At 40.8% G+C, this 15,092-nt stretch overlaps 1 protein-coding gene across 1 annotated transcript in view; it reads right to left on the bottom strand.

The window, feature by feature from the left end:
- The window catches only part of dock1 (dedicator of cytokinesis 1), a 204,220-nt gene extending 189,687 nt beyond the window's left edge, over nucleotides 1-14,533 (bottom strand). Inside the window, exon 1 of the mRNA XM_073489321.1 lies at nucleotides 14,343-14,533. Within this exon, the coding sequence (XP_073345422.1) occupies nucleotides 14,343-14,385 (43 nt within the window). The 5' untranslated portion in view covers nucleotides 14,386-14,533. The remainder of the gene's footprint in view (nucleotides 1-14,342) is intronic.
- Nucleotides 14,534-15,092: the final 559 nt, after the last annotated feature.

Raw genomic sequence — 15,092 nt, 5'->3', positions numbered from 1 at the left:
TTAATTGAAAATCATCTTCCCAATACAACAGGGAGAGAGAGCAGAGCCTGGCTCATTACAGAGCACTGAGCAAAGCCTTTCACACAGAGTTTCTCGCACAGCGGTCTCTCGTGTTATTTGTGGTGGTATGCGCGCTGGCTCTGCACAGCAAACCTCTCTGCTCTTTGCACACACATCTCAAGAGCCTTTGAAACACTCCCTCCATGACTCAACGATTCACAGCAAATCATTTAAAATTAATCCTGTAAATAATATTCAAGACTTGGGTGCAGGAGAGATTTACAGTTTCCATGTTTCAACCACAGTGACAGAAATGCCAGCATATATTGTTGAACACTGGGAACAGATGACAGGGTGGCATTTATTACATCAGTAAACCAACACACAGCATGGAGAACTAAATTAGCAAAATCCACATCAAGGTTAGATAATAGTTTTTAATTTTCAAGGTTACATAAACACCTAAAAATGGAGTTCAGCTTTGCAGATCACTGCTGCAGTCAGGTTCATTACAGGAGTGAAGATAAAGCCACTTTTAAAATCCCAAAAGTTTAAAAGCTCTCCTCCCATCGGTAAACGGTTCCGGATCAGAACAGAATCCACCTCCAGGTGTTTATTCTCCAGAAGACCTGGCTGTAATCCAAACTCTCTAGCCTGCTCTAAACATTTCAGCAGCGACCACCCCCTCATCCCCCCGTTACAACCGGCCCTCTACACTCCGTAAACATGCCCCAAAACTGCCATCAAGCGGCAGAAGTTAAATATTGTACGTGTAAGGTTTTATTTTAGTTATTTTTCAGAATGGGTTTGCTGGTTTTGGTTTTGTTTCAGGTTCTCAGACAGGTTTAGTTTTACTTTTTATATTTAGTTTGAATTTTACAGTAGTTTTAGTTTAGTTTGTTAGGGCCAGGTATGGCTAACTAGAGTTGGTCAATGTTTAGTCGTTTAATCGATCGAAAGATACCATCTTGATAATCGATTATTGTTTCAAGCAAAAATGGCAAATATTCGCTGGTACCAGCTTCTTATATTTAAGGATTTGTTGATTTTCTTTTTTTTTCATTGGGTGCTGTTGGTTGGACAATTTCCAAACGATTAATCTGGTAAATCATTGTTTAATCATTTACAAAACGCACAATGAAATGCTTCAAACTTATGTTCTATGTATGTGTAGCATTAAAGCACTACAACCTGAATTTCACTGTGAAAATGTCAAAATGACAGCAAATGAACTTTTATATACCTTATTGCTAAAAATATAAAAACTGAAATCAATTAATGTTCATTTGTATTTAATTTGAATTCATTTTCTAAGCAGGAAATATCATTTCAGTTTTGTTAAAGGGTATTGTTTTCAGTTTAGTGTCAGTTTATACTAATAACCCTGGTCCACACAATCATTAGCCCGTAGCACAGCAAGACACAGCTAATTATTTCCTGCCCTCTGTTACATCTCTTGTGACACGCATGATAATGAGAGCATAATTACCTTCAAATATTTGAAGAAACTCTGCAATTGACTCAGCAAGTTTACTTTGAAATCACTTTGGTGGCACTTTGCCAAAAAAGGGATTTCAGTGACAAGCATGTGATGCAGTACATGACCTTCATCAGGTGGTATCTGCGGCATCTATTGGGGCAAGTTGAGCAACACAGATATTCAACGGGAAATCCTGTTCCTCGTGCAATCACTTATAATCATAGGACTGAGGTCATGTTATACTGAAGCAGAAGTCAAACGGTCAGCGATGAGAGAGCAGCTCTCAAATGTCCTCCAGAAAAAGAACAAGGTCAGGAGGAAGTAATGATGTGAGAAAAGGTTGCCTCCAGTCACTAACTGCTTCTAACTGTCAAACAGTCCTAAATGCACAGGCATTCCTGCTCTGTGAGGGACATTTAAAAGACAACTAACCAGCAAATGAGCAGATACAGCAGAGACTGCAACACTCACACTTAGCTCCAATTTAGCTGAGGGAACTATATCTTAATATTAACCAAGTCTACCTGGTGTACTTCAGGGTCGTGCACACCTCTAAAATGTTTTCAATTGCTGGAGTAGATGAAGGCAATTAAAATCCAGTATAACTGTGAACCTCTTTTCCACTCGGCGCAACTGGTTCAGTCACCCTGAGAAAACAAAGATCCAGCAGTTCATTTGGCCGTAACATCCTAGGCTATTGAAATTAACTACCACTCTGCTCTCCCCACAACAGCAAAGAAGTACATTTTGAAAGAGCATAGTGTACCAGCCACTGAACGAATCACCATTTGGCCTTTTGAATTGCATGTTTAATAAGTGGACCTTTGGCTTAAGGCAGCACCAGAGCTGGGTAGCTTGACACCGACTTCAATTTTAAAGTTGGACATTTGCTGGCTCCTTACAATTAAAAATGGACCTCGATTCCATCTCTTCACAAACAAAGCAACAGTGTAATCAGATCAAATGAAGTGTCGTTTCTAAACATCCGCACAGGCTTAAAGAAGAAATTAGAAAACAGCATTTCCAATAGTAACTCCCTTATTAAATTTTAAATTATCATCACCTTTACTGCCCCATCAGTTGCTTCATTTAACAACTTAATTGGAGTAGCACAGGCCAGATGTGAGCTCTCGGAAAACAATCTGCAGCGTGCAGCAAAACCAAACAGTATGCTCTTAATGATGTATTTATAGGATAGGTGCTTCTGTTGCCGGCCACGCTTGCAGAGCCCTGTTTATTCGTTTGCTTTCACTATCTCATTGGTTACGTGGCTGCTTGAAGCTAGTGCTAGTGGTTTGGTTGGTTGACTGATGAGCGTTTGATTTCCAGGCATGACAGATATTTTTAACCACTGCTTTCAAAACGTGCAAAGCATTACTGTGCGGTAGTCAGGTTTAGCATGTACAAATACCTTTCTACAAGTAACTTATTTCCTGGCCTGAATCGTTGTCCATCTATAGTACAACAAGCAGAGTACACCAAAATATAGCATTTCAGATAAAGTTTTCACAGACTAAGAATATTTACAATTACTGTTTTCGGTTATTGCTCTTTAAGTGTGATGGATTTCACTATTAATATGCATGAGGCTAAAATTTAGGCTGCAAAATAGTCTTTGCATCACAAATATTGCTATTGTAACGGTTTACTTGATTTGAGTGTGCACAAGCTGGTGTTGACAGACGCCTTTTATACCAGTTCAGTTGAGCTAAAACAATTTGTTGATTGACAGAAAAACTACTGAGCGTTCTAGTCATTACTCATTGTTTTCTTTGTCATATGTGATAATAATCTTTCTTTCTCTGGGCTTCGGTTAGACAAAACAAGACTCTATTCTGTGGTGCTTTTTAATCAATCTAGATTGTTTCGGTGTGAGTTGCCAAGTTTTGGAGATGGAGATAAAACTAAATGGCACGTGACTTGTGTCATGTGCCATCTAAAAGATACGCATGATATCAAAAAGATAAACTTGAAAAACAGCCATGTCTCTTTGACCCGGTTAGAGCATTTTCTTTCCTCATAACTGCACAGGAGGAAGCATGCATCTACTCACGGACGAGAGGCTCATGCTTATTTCAGCGCGGGATTAAAACATTGATGACAAAACAATAAAAAGCACTGCAGGTTTAAAGCATGGCTATCCAACTCAAACCTGTAGGGGATTTGACTAGCTGGGCTAGGTTCAGACATACATTTAGCAATGATGTCCAGGTTGGGGTCAGGCTGCCATCATGGCTACTAAGTGGCATTTTATAGATCTATCTTAATCAAGAATGTAACTGGTAGACTGACTGCTCAAAGCGCTTTACAACACTTCTCACATTCACCCATTCACACATACATTCATACACTGATGGCAGAGGCTGCTCATCAGGAGCAATTTGGGGTTCTGTATCTTGCTCAAGGATACTTCGACATGCAGCTGGGGGAGCCAAATTCGAACCAACAAGTCCCGCTAGAAAATGGTATGGCTCTACCTCCTTGGATGGCCAAATGAAAATTAATTTCACGTCTCCACAATCTCTGTCTTTGTTGTCGTTTCTTTGTTTTGCTTTTTTTAAACAAAGAGGAGACTGAGGCATCAGCGACAGAAGTGAGTCGACTTCATCTAAATCCCTGAGGTTGATCACAGAGTGGAACTGCCACTCACTGAAATCTAAACTGCCTCCAGGGCCCTGAAACATCTGAGCTGCGAGGCTCTGACTTTATCAAGTATTTAGCCACACACACACACACACACACACACACACACACACACACACATATACAAACACACAAAAGGCCATTTCATCAAATGCCAACCCTACTGAAAGGCTGTCTCTTGCTGCACGTGGCAGTCCCAGGCCCATCTGAGACCACAATCAATGACTGACAACTCCATTACAAGTCCCCAAAACAACCATTGGGACTTTTTAAAGGTGACAAATGCAACATGAATATGGACTGCAGCATATATTAATGTTGACATTTTTATAACCTGAATGGCCTCTGCGCGGTAGAGCCCTATGATTTCTGCTTTGCATGAATCTGAGCATCTGGGATTAAAGGACTCGTAACCAATACAGAGTAATGACTGGAATCATAACCCTGGGGAAGTTTACTCAGGCAAAACAAATATGTTCACTGGAGAATGTATTCCAGCTTATAGGACTTTAATAACAGCTTGCATGTTGATGCCGCTGGCTCTCATCTTTAAGTTATGCACACACCCGGAGTCATACCTGCCGACAGCTTACAGCTAGGCTCTGTCTTCTGAGGTACTTGGGAAGTGAGTTTTCCCAGGGAGCTCGTCCTTTTAGCCCACGCTTGACCCGCAGAAACAGACAGGTCGTCTAGTGTCAGCTCACCCACTGGCAGCCTGGCACTGCCTCAGCTCAGCTGCAAGCTCATCACTCTGGTAGAATAAAGCCTCGGCCCGAGCAGTCAGCGAGATGTTGTGTTAAGAATACTCAATACAGGCCGAGTTTACAGTCTCATATTCACTGCCAATTCTTGACTCCAGTTTTTATTCCTCGACATTAAACTTTGTTCCCGCAAAGCCATTGAGCTGTTTGTTCGGTCTCAAGCTTGTGTCCAAAACAAAGAAGAAAATAATAATGGAAAGAAATGCTTACGCTGTTTAAAAAAAGTTTCCGCTGAGTATCTAACTCACATTTGAAAATAGATATTGATCACATGCGAGCAAAAGGAGAAATGAAAGATTAAAGGTGATCCATAGGGAGAATGAAACCATGTTTGGATGATTTGATTTTTTGGGGAATTAAAAAGCAGGAAAAGATGCTTGGGGTTATTTATAATTATTAAATTCCCAGTAAAATGTACTGTTTCAGTGAACTGGTGTCATTTGAGACAATGACTTTTATTGCTACACTTTTAAACATCCTGCATCCAGAACATATCTTTGTCATTTCACGCAACAAAAACAAGACGGTATACATCAGGATCAGAAGGGCTCACCACCCTGGCTGAACAATTTCCTGGCTGAAACTGTGGCTGGAGCTATGAGTTTACTTCCATCAGAGCAGACTTCTGATTGTATTTTTCCAGCTATTTGTTTTTGTTCTTGGTAAATCCTTTCACACCTGCTGGCAGCCCTGATTGAATCATCACTCCACTTACTCTTTTCGGATTGGATTCTGGTAAAAGCCCTCAAATTACTTTGGCTAAAAATATCATTGCCCTAAAAAAGCCTTTTTTTTTTGTTACTTTGTCATAAAGGGGAAAATTCTTTGTCATTATAGTCCACTGGTAATAACATATTTGTGCCAGTAGTCATCAGCTCAGTGGTCTCTGAGGATTCAATTCTGGTGGGGACTATCATTTTAGATTAAACTCTTTCCAAGCTGGAGTTTATTAATATGAACCAACGACTTCATACAGCCATATTAACCCTCTGCCTGATATAATATGACAGTTAAAAGGTTCTCTTATATTAATTTCATCCAGCTGAAACTAAATTATGTAATGACACATGTCTACATCAGTGACCTTTGTTTCACATTGACGTGTTACACACCATTAGCCATCTGTCAAGCTAGCTAAAGCAGCACAGCAGGGCTCTTTTCAGACAATGCACAAGCTGCTTGCCATGTCCGCAATCAATACCGAGGGTACTGCAGACCGCCTGCCTGTGCAGCCAACCTACATTAGTCACTCACACGTACAGCGTCATCATACGTGACCAACCGAGGAGTGTGTGTGTTTGTGTGTCCTTTCTTCTTCATGTCTCGCTGCCTCTGACAAGGAGGGAACATGAAGTTTCATGTAAGCGCACGTCGACTTGTGTAAACTTTCACCACAAACATGTTCTGCAAGGTCACTAAAGGCAACCAATCAACCAACCTATGACGTAGAGACAAATCTTGGTTACATACTGATAGCATTCGTCAGCATCAACCAGCCTCTCTGGACGTTACTGTGTAAAAAACAAAAACAGCTGAGACCAAGAATGAAGACAGAAAGTCCTAACAAAGGGTACAAATGATGATTTCACAGGATGTTGACTCATTTCTGATTCATAACATTACATATTTAGAGCTCTCTAGATTTACTTTTTTGTTACTAATGCAGCTCCAAAAAGGTTAAACAAAACTTACAATTCTAGCTTGAACTGCACTATAATTAACAGTTAAGAGACAAATCATATTTTCACCTGTGTTAATCCAAGGTTAATTTGTTCACACAACCACTTCATTCTTCTTTTTTTTTTTTTTTTTGCGCCCCGTTCTCACCACCACAACCTTTTCGGATGACAGCGACACTTAAACAAGATGTAGAAACGTTCCAGCTTTGTCTCAGTGGTGAGCCAAGAAGGAATAGTGTGGAACCACTTAGCTATGCACTGATTAAATAGGCCAGCTGTCATTTGTCTTAGCCACCATCTCACAGCAAGCCATTGGGAGCTGTACTATTAGAATTGCCTCACCAAGCAGCGCGGCCCATAGTAATATATAATTCCCTTTCAGAATGAATAATAGCAAAGTCATACTGACCTCCAAAGAGAGACCGAGAGGATGATGGCCAAAGTTTTGACTAAGAGACAGTGTCTAACGACTGACGAGACAATAAAGAGTCTCTTAATAATTTCTGTCCAAAAAAAGAAGTATAATCATTTGCCATGGGGGGAAAATTTTACAATACCCAAACCAGGTATGAGTCTTGATGATTAGCTAGCAGCTAACTCAACTTGGGCTGCAACAACAATTAGTTTCATTGTCGATTAAAGGTGCAACGTGTTAGAATTTAACTTGAGAATGTTCAAAAATTAACAAAAATTGTAAACACAACGTGAAGATACGACAGTTTTAACGTTATGACGTCGACGTACTGTGTTGCAGAGATATCTGCTGAAATTAGCATGCTAACCAGCTAGCCCTGGCCCAGCTCATTCTCAAGCTCCCATGCTATCGGTGCAAACAACAACACTCCGCCGGCTCCAAGCTCCCAGCCCAGACAACTAGCTGCACGGCTAACTACGCTAACTAGCTAAATGCAGCTACAGTTAGCAGCAGCAGTTAGCCGTTACTGTGGTTCTAACATATTGCACCTTTAATATGTTGATTATTTTCTCAATTGATTAGTTTTTTGGTCTATAAAATGTCAGAAGATGACGTCCACAAATGTCTTGTTTTGTCCACAACCCAAAAATATTCAGTTTATTATAACAGAGAAGTAAAGAAACCAGAAAAATATTCTCATTGAAGAAGCTGGTATTAAAGAATATTTGTATTTTTCCTTAGAAAATTACTCAAAGTGATTATCAAAATAGTTGGCCATTATTTTCATAAATGACAGCTCAGTAAGTGCAGCACAGTTGTATTAAATTCGGGGGAGGACCTCAAGTAGTGTGCGCAAGATCCCAGGTGGAGGATGTATCAGCATTCTGCACGCCGGCAGAAACAAATAATCCAACACTGTGATGCACAAACTCATAATATTTAAAATAATGGTGTTAGCATAGCGTTCAGGCGTCTGGTGATCGCTCAGGAGAGCTGCAAGCTTCTCACAGTCAGCAGTGTTTAATAAAAAACACTCAGATTCCTGTTACCAAACATAACATAACGCACATATTGGTCAGCACACCAAGGGGAAGGATGTGTGAGACGAGAAAAAACATATCACACTCGCTCTGCGCATCCTTTAATTTGGTCGCCTCCCTCTGCTGCGAAACACAAGCAATTTTCTGTTTGTACACTTTTATTTATGAGCTGAGGCGCAGCGCTGATCATAAACACCACCTGGATGCAACGCAGACCAAACAAAGATGTAACCGTTTGTTATCCTCCTGACAAGTCAAAAAAAAAAAATCACCTTTCTTCTGCTTGTCTCTACAGCATCTCCTTCCTATTAATCAGCTCCTTTATTTCACTCCAGTAAAAAGCACTCCGTCTCTGATTTCGTCAGCTCAGCTCTTTTTCTTGGACAAAGTTTAAACGTAGGCTGAGAGAAATCAGATGTCTTGTTCTAAAACTCCTGTGTAGTTAATATTGTTGAATGCTTTGTTATGTCAGAATTAATAGCGGGGATATCTGGCAGGGAGTGCAGCGATGACAAGAGCCACACTTTACTTCCTTTTGATATTCACTGTGCCTTAAAAGAGACGCGAGACAAGGCTCTTTCTGAATGAAATGCAATGAAAATAGCTCCTAGCATATAAAACCGAGAAGTAAACTGATAAAAGTCAATGACTCAAATTTCACCCGCCCACAATTTACACCAAATAGCTTCAGCCCAGGCTATAACCGAGGGGTGAATAAGAGGCAGGGAGTTTGAAAAACACATGGTTGGAATTGATGTAGTAACCGAGACTGTGTTTTAATTGCAACCATATTTGTTAGCCTACTGCACTTGTGGGTGGGAGATGGTTTTCATGGGTGCAGGGCGGGGGCTTCACAAATTACTTATGGGCCTCAGTCAAGAGACAAAAAACGGCTGCGTCTCTGTTTTCTGCTCCCAATGTGTCACTCAGCGCTAACCTGTTCCAAATGAGAGCTGTCTAGGCGCGTCAGTCCTGTTGGCCCGCAGTCTGCCACACACAAGTTTGAGAGCATGAATCACAGCCACACCAGAGCTAACGTTTAGAGCGCGGTGTGTATCATGTGTGTGTCCAATTGTCGTCTTAGATAAGCTGTGATCTGACCTACAGGAAGCAGCATTTCCTCACTGCCCAACCTGGAACTGCAAGCTGGGAAAGAAAGGAAGCATCCACATGAATCTTGAACAATTATAGCATTTTCTGTGTTCTTAGCTGGTATTATGTTAGATTACTTAAAGCTAAATTACAAGGGGAGAAGCATCATGGGCTGGAATGGAAAACATTTCTCATGACAGCACATGCTCTCTAACATAATTCGTGCTTGAGTCTCAACAGTGACGTGTAGAACCAGTAAATAGTCCTGTTGCTTAGTGTTCCCTGGTTTGCTTTCTAGAGCCACAACCCTCTGAAGTCTCTCTTAAGGAACAGCAGCAGCATCGTGATGAAACAGAATTAATGAGACAACACTCGAAATTAGCATCAAAAAATATTTCTGGTTAAATCATCACAGAACCCAGAGACGCTAAAAAACATTTCCCCCAGGCCCTGTTAAATCACTTTTGAGTTGCCACAAGAATAACTAGGCTTCAAAACTCCTGATCCCTTTGATTTATGCCAGCCTGGTTGGCATTTGACAAGAAAAGAACTGTGTAATGAAATTAGCTCAAGGTCAAGGGAGATATGATTTAACAATTCTTGACGAATGAATCCCCTTACTCCTCTTTTATCATACGGGTACGGGTCAAAGAATGGAGTCACGCCTTCAGCCCAAAACCTCAACTTCCATTTGAAAATGGTCGATAATGCTCTCTGTGTCTGGCCGTCTCATGAATGCCGATGAATTTTGTCAATTCACCAGATCAGCTGAGTTAAATCCGAGCTGACAGTCAGCATTCTGAACATGCCAGTGGAACCGAAGACATTGTTTGGTGGAGGAAGTCGAGCTAATGCCTCGGGGCATTGGTTATCCTTAGAAACAATGTAAAAAGCAATAAAGTTCGTTGCCTCTGTAGAGATCAGGGGGATTCCGTCCAGATGCATTCAAATATATGGGTTTCCGAAATCAAGTCAAGGTGCTCACATACCAATGGAAATGGGTTTTACAAGAACAACTGATGATTCAGATCCTTTATGTAAGTAATAGTAGCAGTACAACAACTTGAAAATACTCCAATACAACTAAGAGCCCTGTATTTAACAAGTTAAGCTGAAGTATCAGCTGAGTGTCCCTAAATTATCAGGAGTAAAAGTACTCATTATGCAGAAGAATCAAGTGAAGTTATTATCACTTCAGCATTGAAGTGCAGGTAACATTTTACTGTTGTAGCTGGTCGAGATTAAGCTAACTTTATATACAAATGGATAGTTTACTTTATAACAACAATCAGATTTTATATCATGATTATGTTTTGTAATGCAACTCTGGTGCAGTAAAGTAAAATAAACTGTAACGTCAGCTGTAAAATTAAAGCAGTGAATTAAAATATGCATATTTTCTTCTAAAATGTAGTAAGGTAGATGGACCCCAGTAGAGTTTTAGACCTCTAGTAGTGCTACGGAGTTGTTTTTCTATGAGTTAGTCCACATTGGGTTGACCCATTTTGGTGCAATTAACACTCCAATCCACCAATTACAGCATGGATACCCAACCCATCAGAGCCAGTCGGACCGGGTTCAAACAAAATGTAGAAGTGATGTCCGGGCTCACGTCAGGTTCGGACCTGTCAGTACTTGTTAATGCCTGGATGCAACTCCAGTTCTGCACGAGTACGTGCGTAACCACAGATATAGTTTGTAGCAGTAACACGCCAAAATAAGCTGCAATGCACCAATAAGTGGAGGAGAGATGAGGACTGCAAGCTAATAAGCATCAGTGTAAACAATTTTGTTTGTTAGACCTCAAGGACACACTATCAGTTTCGGTGAGTAACACTGAATGCAAACATAACGTCTGTTTGTTGACAAGAATACCCCACAGTGTGCTTAAAGTACAGTACTTAATTATACTTAGATATACATTCCACTACTGCTGTATACATGCAGCAGAGAAGAGCCCTTATCATAATGTGCACAGAGTCTGCAGGTTGTCATGCATCACTACACTAGACTGCGGTGGAATTGTCAGATAAAGATAAAATCAAATATCATAGCTGTTGATTACAAAAGATTTGAGAGATACGCACAGGGATTTACTTAAAAAGAAAATCCATACTATCATGGATACGGTGGCCAGACATTTACAGGCATTTAGTGATCAACAAGTGCAATAACATACAGCATTTAAGAGCAGGAAAACACAAATTTCAGTTATATCAAGACTTAAATGATAAGTTGGACAATTAATCAGTAACTACTTTAATAATTGTTTGCCTCCAATGTGAGGATTTTGTTTTGTATCAGTGTAAATGAAAGCTTCTGTGCCTATAGTTACTCTCTAGTTCCAGCCCCAACATGATGTTATGATAAAATCAAAGATGATATCTAGTCCTATGTCACGACAACTTTGATAACTACACCCACTCAGGCAGTTCACTGATTATCTGACCTTGCTGAAGCTAGTCAGCTGGTGAGGTCTCTAGCTGCATAACAACAAAAAAGAGACAGGAACTTGTAACAGAATTGTGTTTTTGCACACAAATTTAATAGGGTTTAATTTCCAGTGCTGGTGTTGGAGCGAGCGACTGTGCAAAGTCTTGCTTCAACAATCATCCAGCTACTGTAATGTGAATCTGCTGGTATGATAACAAAGCCCTTTACTATTACTGCCACGCTCTATGCGAGGAGACAGTAGCATTTATTATTAACACTGCTGTGAACTGACTAAAGGAGACGGTTTTCCTGCATATACTAATAAAGCCATGGGGCCATTATGAGTGTGGTGAACGCTGTGACAAAAGTTTCGCTGATGCACAGATAGGTCCGCAACGAGTACTGCCGGCATACGAGGTCTCGCGGAGTGCTCATTAGTGCTTCTTGGTCAACACATGAAGTATTAAAAGTGCACCCCACCAATCCTCAGCAGCAGCGATGTGGCAGCTGCCTCTCTTTCTACTAATGACTCATCCACTCCTGCATTCAGGCAGCCCTGTGAGAATTTTCCCAGAGATGTTTTGAAGAGCCTCCAATTTTAAAATCTCATGGATATTGGAGAATATATCGAAGCAATTGTTTGCATACGAACAGTATACTTTAAAACACACACACAGCACTAACAATAATTTTCAGGCCATCCTAAACAAAAAAACAATCTTTCAGTCGACTGGGAAAGCAGCATATTTTGACCCATATTTATGTTTTCGTGTTAGGCAGCGCCTTCTATTGGCCATAGTAATTATTACAGCAGTAAAGGAGGAAGGCGGGCGAAGTAGTGCAACAAGTCCGCAGGGAGAAGGTCAGGGACGGATGATTGAGTCAAACGAGCACGGAGCTTTCACAAGAAAGAAAGAAAAGTAATCAAACCGATTAACAAAATAGTTGACAACTAATCGATTACGTGCTGAATCATTGCAGTTCTCTGATATAAACGAGGCTCAAAACAACAGAGCTCATTTGGATGCTGTAGTCGGAGGTGCCAATCAAAGCTTTGGTGTAACCTGCTGAACTCATCCATCAATCAGCATCAGCATCCCTCATACAGCTGCAAGCCCTCAGTCAGTCCCACTAATGGACGCAGCTATAAAGGGACTCTGTACGCATGTGGTGGGGGGTACATTACACACATTAAAAATAACTATCCATTGTCGCGAAACCAGATTCTTCAGCTACGCTGCAGCCTGAACAGGACCAGGGGATCCCCAGAAAAATCAGGATTAGTTCCATCACACTATTATTTCAGGCATTCAGGTGCAGCACAGTGATCGTGTTTAACCATGAATATGTCGCTCTCATGTTTCAGTCTATCCCTTTACAAGTCCAAAATTCAAGTCAAACAGCTCCTCAGCGACTGCTAACAATTATTTTCAGGTTTTTTCTTGATTAATCGATTAGTTGTTTGGTTTATACATTTTTTTTTTGCTGTCAGTTCATCAAAAGTTGACAACTAAACAGCTTTACTTGCCTTCATAAGGGTGGTTTAGTTTATTTCAGGCCTGCACGGGTTGCGATGTGATTCCCGATTAGTGGGAATGATCATTTTTGCAGCACGATTTAAATTTTCACTGAAAAAAACAAACAAAAAACTATAAAATCATGAAGATGTGATTTTTTTGGGGGGCTCTGCCAAAACATTTTTTTTTTAAACAAGCTTTCTTACATCCAGAGACCAAGATTTGTAGGCATCTCCACAGCGACGCAGTAACTTCATTAAAATGCTGTTCATCACACATTTTAACTGAGCCGCTTTGCAATTTCGATTACATTCTGATTAACCGTGCAGCCCTTGATTATTTATATACACACACAACATATTTAACAGTTAAATGATACTCGCAGAGAATTATTCATGCAAACACTGCGGATAGCAAACTGCTGTGTAAACGGTTACGGAAACATATCCTGGTATTACATCTAATGCCAGAAGCATTAACAGACTTTGTGGTTCCTCGATAAATAAAAACCCTGTGGTTCAAAAATGCTAGAACGAGCTGAGAATAAGAAAAGTGATTTAAAAATAAGCAGCATTAGTGCTCATGTCTGTAGCTGACAGTGTATGTTATCTTCATAAAAAAAATGAATGATGAATCTAACAATATAACGTCAGTAATGTAGGTTACACACACTTTTAAGGGATGTTAAATAATCCCCCTGAAGGAGAGAGAGTGGAGTGGAGAGGCTCAACGGGACACTGTTTCTCAGGCCTCACAGCATTTTGAGAAAGTGACAATAAAACAACCGACAACAGAGGCTTCCCCCCCTCCTGAGCAGAAAGATGGAGCAGCAAACACAAAACAACCCACCAAACTACAAAAAAACACAAGAGCTACAAGTGCTTCGTGAACGCATACTAGTTTGTGGCGGAGGCCCCACAACACAGGAAACAGCGCCAGTATAACTAGGCGCGCCTCTTAACAATCCCAAATCCACACACACACACACACAGTCCTCTTCCTCACAATGGACACACATTCCTTGTTTTGCGTTTCATGCAAACCAGCTGGCAAACGGCCGACACGCACAGATTTGCATTCCCGCACTTTAACCAGATTTTGCGCCGAATAAACCCGCACACAGGGACACGAGAAACAATAAGACCCGGCGGCTGTCTGAACCGCAAGCTGTCCCGAAACTTGTTCAATCTGCAGCAGCAGCTAGGACGAGCTAACGATGGAGCGTGCAAGTTTTTTGTATGTGTGTGTGTGTGTGTGTGTGTGTTGTGTGTCTTTTACGTACCAACACCATACTTTTCCTTTTTGGTGGGCACCCAGCGAGACATTGTCAGTGTCGAGGCTTCCCCCGAGGCGTCCTGTATCCCGTTAGAAAGAGGTCCCCGGCGAGACCTGTCGTTGTTAGAGCAGACTTTTCTTTCTCAGTTTTCTCTGAGCTTTGGGGAGCTACTCCGAGCAGCCATTTTCCACCAGTGACAGGACGCTCCGCAAGGGGGAGGAAGGGATCACAACTTTTTCACCCTGCAGGCGTCCTGCTAAACTTCCACCGTGTTTGTGCCGAGGCGGAAACTGCGACAGACAAGTCCTGTGTCAAGCATTAACTGTGTAACGATATGAATTAATGGATAAATGAGGCAGAGAGGCTGAACTATAGGGCACATCTGAGACAGAAATTAATCTGTGCTCATGTTTTTATTTTTCATATACATCTAGCTTACTAAAACTCTTAGGTTACTGTGATTTTTAATCTGTCCTTAAATCCTACACATAATCTAGTACTTAATGTTGTTTTTTAATAATTTACTGAAACACTACATTATTTAACTGTGTTTAAAGAGCCAATATGTAAGAATTTTAGTTAAAAATGTTCAAAAAATGAACTAAAATCATTAACAGAATGTGACGAAATAGCGGTTTTGACATTATAATTATGTGTTTTTTTTATAATTATATCACCAGGGTAACCGCTAACTGCTGCTAACTGTAGCTGCCCTTTGCCAGGTAGCTCAGTTAGCCGTGCAGTTAGCAGTCCAGA

Source organism: Pagrus major, chromosome 20, assembly GCF_040436345.1.
Source record: "Pagrus major chromosome 20, Pma_NU_1.0".
Lineage (NCBI taxonomy): Eukaryota > Metazoa > Chordata > Actinopteri > Spariformes > Sparidae > Pagrus > Pagrus major.
This window is presented reverse-complemented; position numbering and strand designations above follow the sequence as displayed.